Below are 2,500 nucleotides of genomic sequence, written 5' to 3' on the forward strand. Positions count from 1 at the left end.
GATGTATTTTAATCTTGATGTATTTCATGCCCCTGTAAAGCACTTTGAATGGCCTTGTGCTATAGAAATAAACTTGTCTGGCCTTGCCTGGCCTTTAAGGAAAGTCTTAAGCCCAATTGGCCAATGACTATTTTCACAATTGTCAAATTTTTTATGCAGATGTTGACAAGATTTCATATTTCAGGCTTCTCAAATGTGAAGATTTGTCACCTCTCTTTTATTTTTTTAACAAACAAATCAATCAATTTATGAATACAAATAATATTAAATTAATCTACGAAGAAAGTTAGTTTCAGTCCTATACACAATCCAATTTATCCAGCTACAAATATGTACGAGTAATAATGTAATGATGTAACATATATAATAGACAACGCCAACTCAATCTAGCATTCTTTAAGTGGGTTTATCTTAGTAAATTAAACACTTACAGTCATTCTCTTTGGCGAAGACATTCTCAGAGATGTCCGATGGCTCTCCGACTCCCACAGAGTTGATCGCTCTGACTCTCAGTATATATTCTTTCTCTGGTACGATTCCTTCTTCCACTCTGTACTTCAGCTCTTTGACGGGCCGGGAGTTGACCCTCATCCACTTCTCTGTCCCGGCCTCGGTCATCTCGATGTGGTATCCGTTAATGGGGCAGCCTCCGTCCCGCTGTGGAGGTTTCCACGCGATGGACAAGAACTTTCTGTTTGCCCCCGTGACATGGAGCTCAATGGGGGGAGATGGGGCGCCTGAAATAGATATTTTTCTTATTAAAAACATGCTGAAAATGCATTTTTAAGACCTGTACATAGTATTTTTTGTTCTCGAGAAAAGGGTAGATTTAGGCTCTTAACTTTATTAATCAGTTACTCATGGATAGACTTACTTGATAAAAAATATAACATAAAATAGTTATAATAACTTGTTTAAATAACATATCCTCATACTAACCAGTTGGGTCCTCGAGAATGAATAGATAGATAATTGATAATAACTAATTTAAATGTCATATCATCATACTACTAACCGGTGGGGTCTTCTATGGTGCTTTATTAAGCTGTTACTCATGGATAGATATAAACTATATCATAAAATAGATAGATAGATAGATAGATAGATAGATAGATAGATAGATAGATAGATAGATAGATAGATAGATAGATAGATAGATAGATAGATAGATAGATAGATAGATAGATAGATAGATAGATAGATAGATAGATAGATAGATAGATAGATATAATAACTAATTTAAATAACATATCCTCATACTAACCGGTAGGGTCTTCGATGGTGAGTATCTCAGTGGGTTCACTGGGTTGTCCCGCTCCGGCTTCGTTCTCGGCTCGGACCTGGAACTGGACCTCTGTTCCCTCGATCACGTCTGTCACTCTGTACTTACAGTCGGGACCAGACGTCTTTCCACACTTAGTCCAGCGGGTACCAAGCTTCTCCTTCTTCTCAACGGAATACCTGGAGGGGTGAGGGAGATGGGCACTTTAGTTTTAGGAGAAATTTAGATTTTTTTTTTTTTCAAGAAAAGAAAATATTTTTGGGGCATTTTTGCTTTACTAGACAGTGGAAGAGAGACGGGGTCAGAGAGGGGAATGACATGCAGAGAACGACCCGGGCTGGATTCTTACCCGGAACGCCTCCAAGCATTGAGTTTTGAAAAATTAAAAAAAGTAATTCATATGATTTTTGAGATATGTTTTTTTTAGCACTGAGATTCCACTTAAATAAAGTATGACAATATTGGAACATGTGCCTTTTGTAATATTGGTGCATTTCGGCATCATCTAGAGGTGAGATTGTAGAAGTCAACGCTCCCTTGCTAACCCCTCTCTTTGGGAGAATTTACAGAAGGTACGGTGGCCTTCAAGGACAAGAAGCTATAGTTACTAAAGAGGAGAAGATAGCGCCCCCTACACATGAACAATGTGTAACAATTGTTGAAGAAATCCTCTTATTATAAAATGAGATTACAAGAAACAAAACTGGAAGATAAATTAATTATACAAGACTTAATAAGGAGCTTGGTTTCTGTAACTGTTTTTTTTTTTTTAACCTTTATTTCTACAGGTAAATCCCATTGAGACCGGAGACTCTTTTACAAGGGAGACCTGTTTTCCTTTCCCCCGTTACCATTCACACACACATTCATACACCGATAGCAGCAGGCTAACTATTGACATTCACACGAGGCAAGGTGGGTGAAGTGTCTTGCCCAAGGACATAACAACCATGATACAGGTGGCAGGGCGGGGATCGAACCTCCAACCCTTTGATCATCGGCCGACCCGCTCTACCACCTGAGCCACAGTCGCCCCAGTTTTGTTTTAATGCTGAAACTCACTTGAGGATGGGTCTACCCCCGTCGTTCTTAGGCGCTTCCCAGTAAAGGTCCACGTATCTCTTGGTGATAGCATCCACAGTCAGGGCGTATGGAGGGCCGGGAGTAGCTGCAAGGAAGACAAGTCTTATTATCCCAAATCCACAGGTAATAATGGAT

General features: G+C 39.4%; 1 protein-coding gene across 1 annotated transcript in view; it reads right to left on the minus strand.

The window, feature by feature from the left end:
- Positions 1-2,500, minus strand: part of ttn.2 (titin, tandem duplicate 2) — a 312,546-nt gene that overhangs the window by 132,091 nt on the left and 177,955 nt on the right. The window contains exons 155-157 of the mRNA XM_080038538.1: positions 2,345-2,450; positions 1,265-1,461; positions 432-737 (exon numbers count right to left, since the gene is read on the minus strand). Of these exons, the coding sequence (XP_079894664.1) occupies positions 432-737; positions 1,265-1,461; positions 2,345-2,450 (609 nt within the window). The remainder of the gene's footprint in view (positions 1-431; positions 738-1,264; positions 1,462-2,344; positions 2,451-2,500) is intronic.

This window comes from Ammodytes marinus (genome assembly GCF_949987685.1).
Source record: "Ammodytes marinus genome assembly, chromosome: 12".
Lineage (NCBI taxonomy): Eukaryota > Metazoa > Chordata > Actinopteri > Uranoscopiformes > Ammodytidae > Ammodytes > Ammodytes marinus.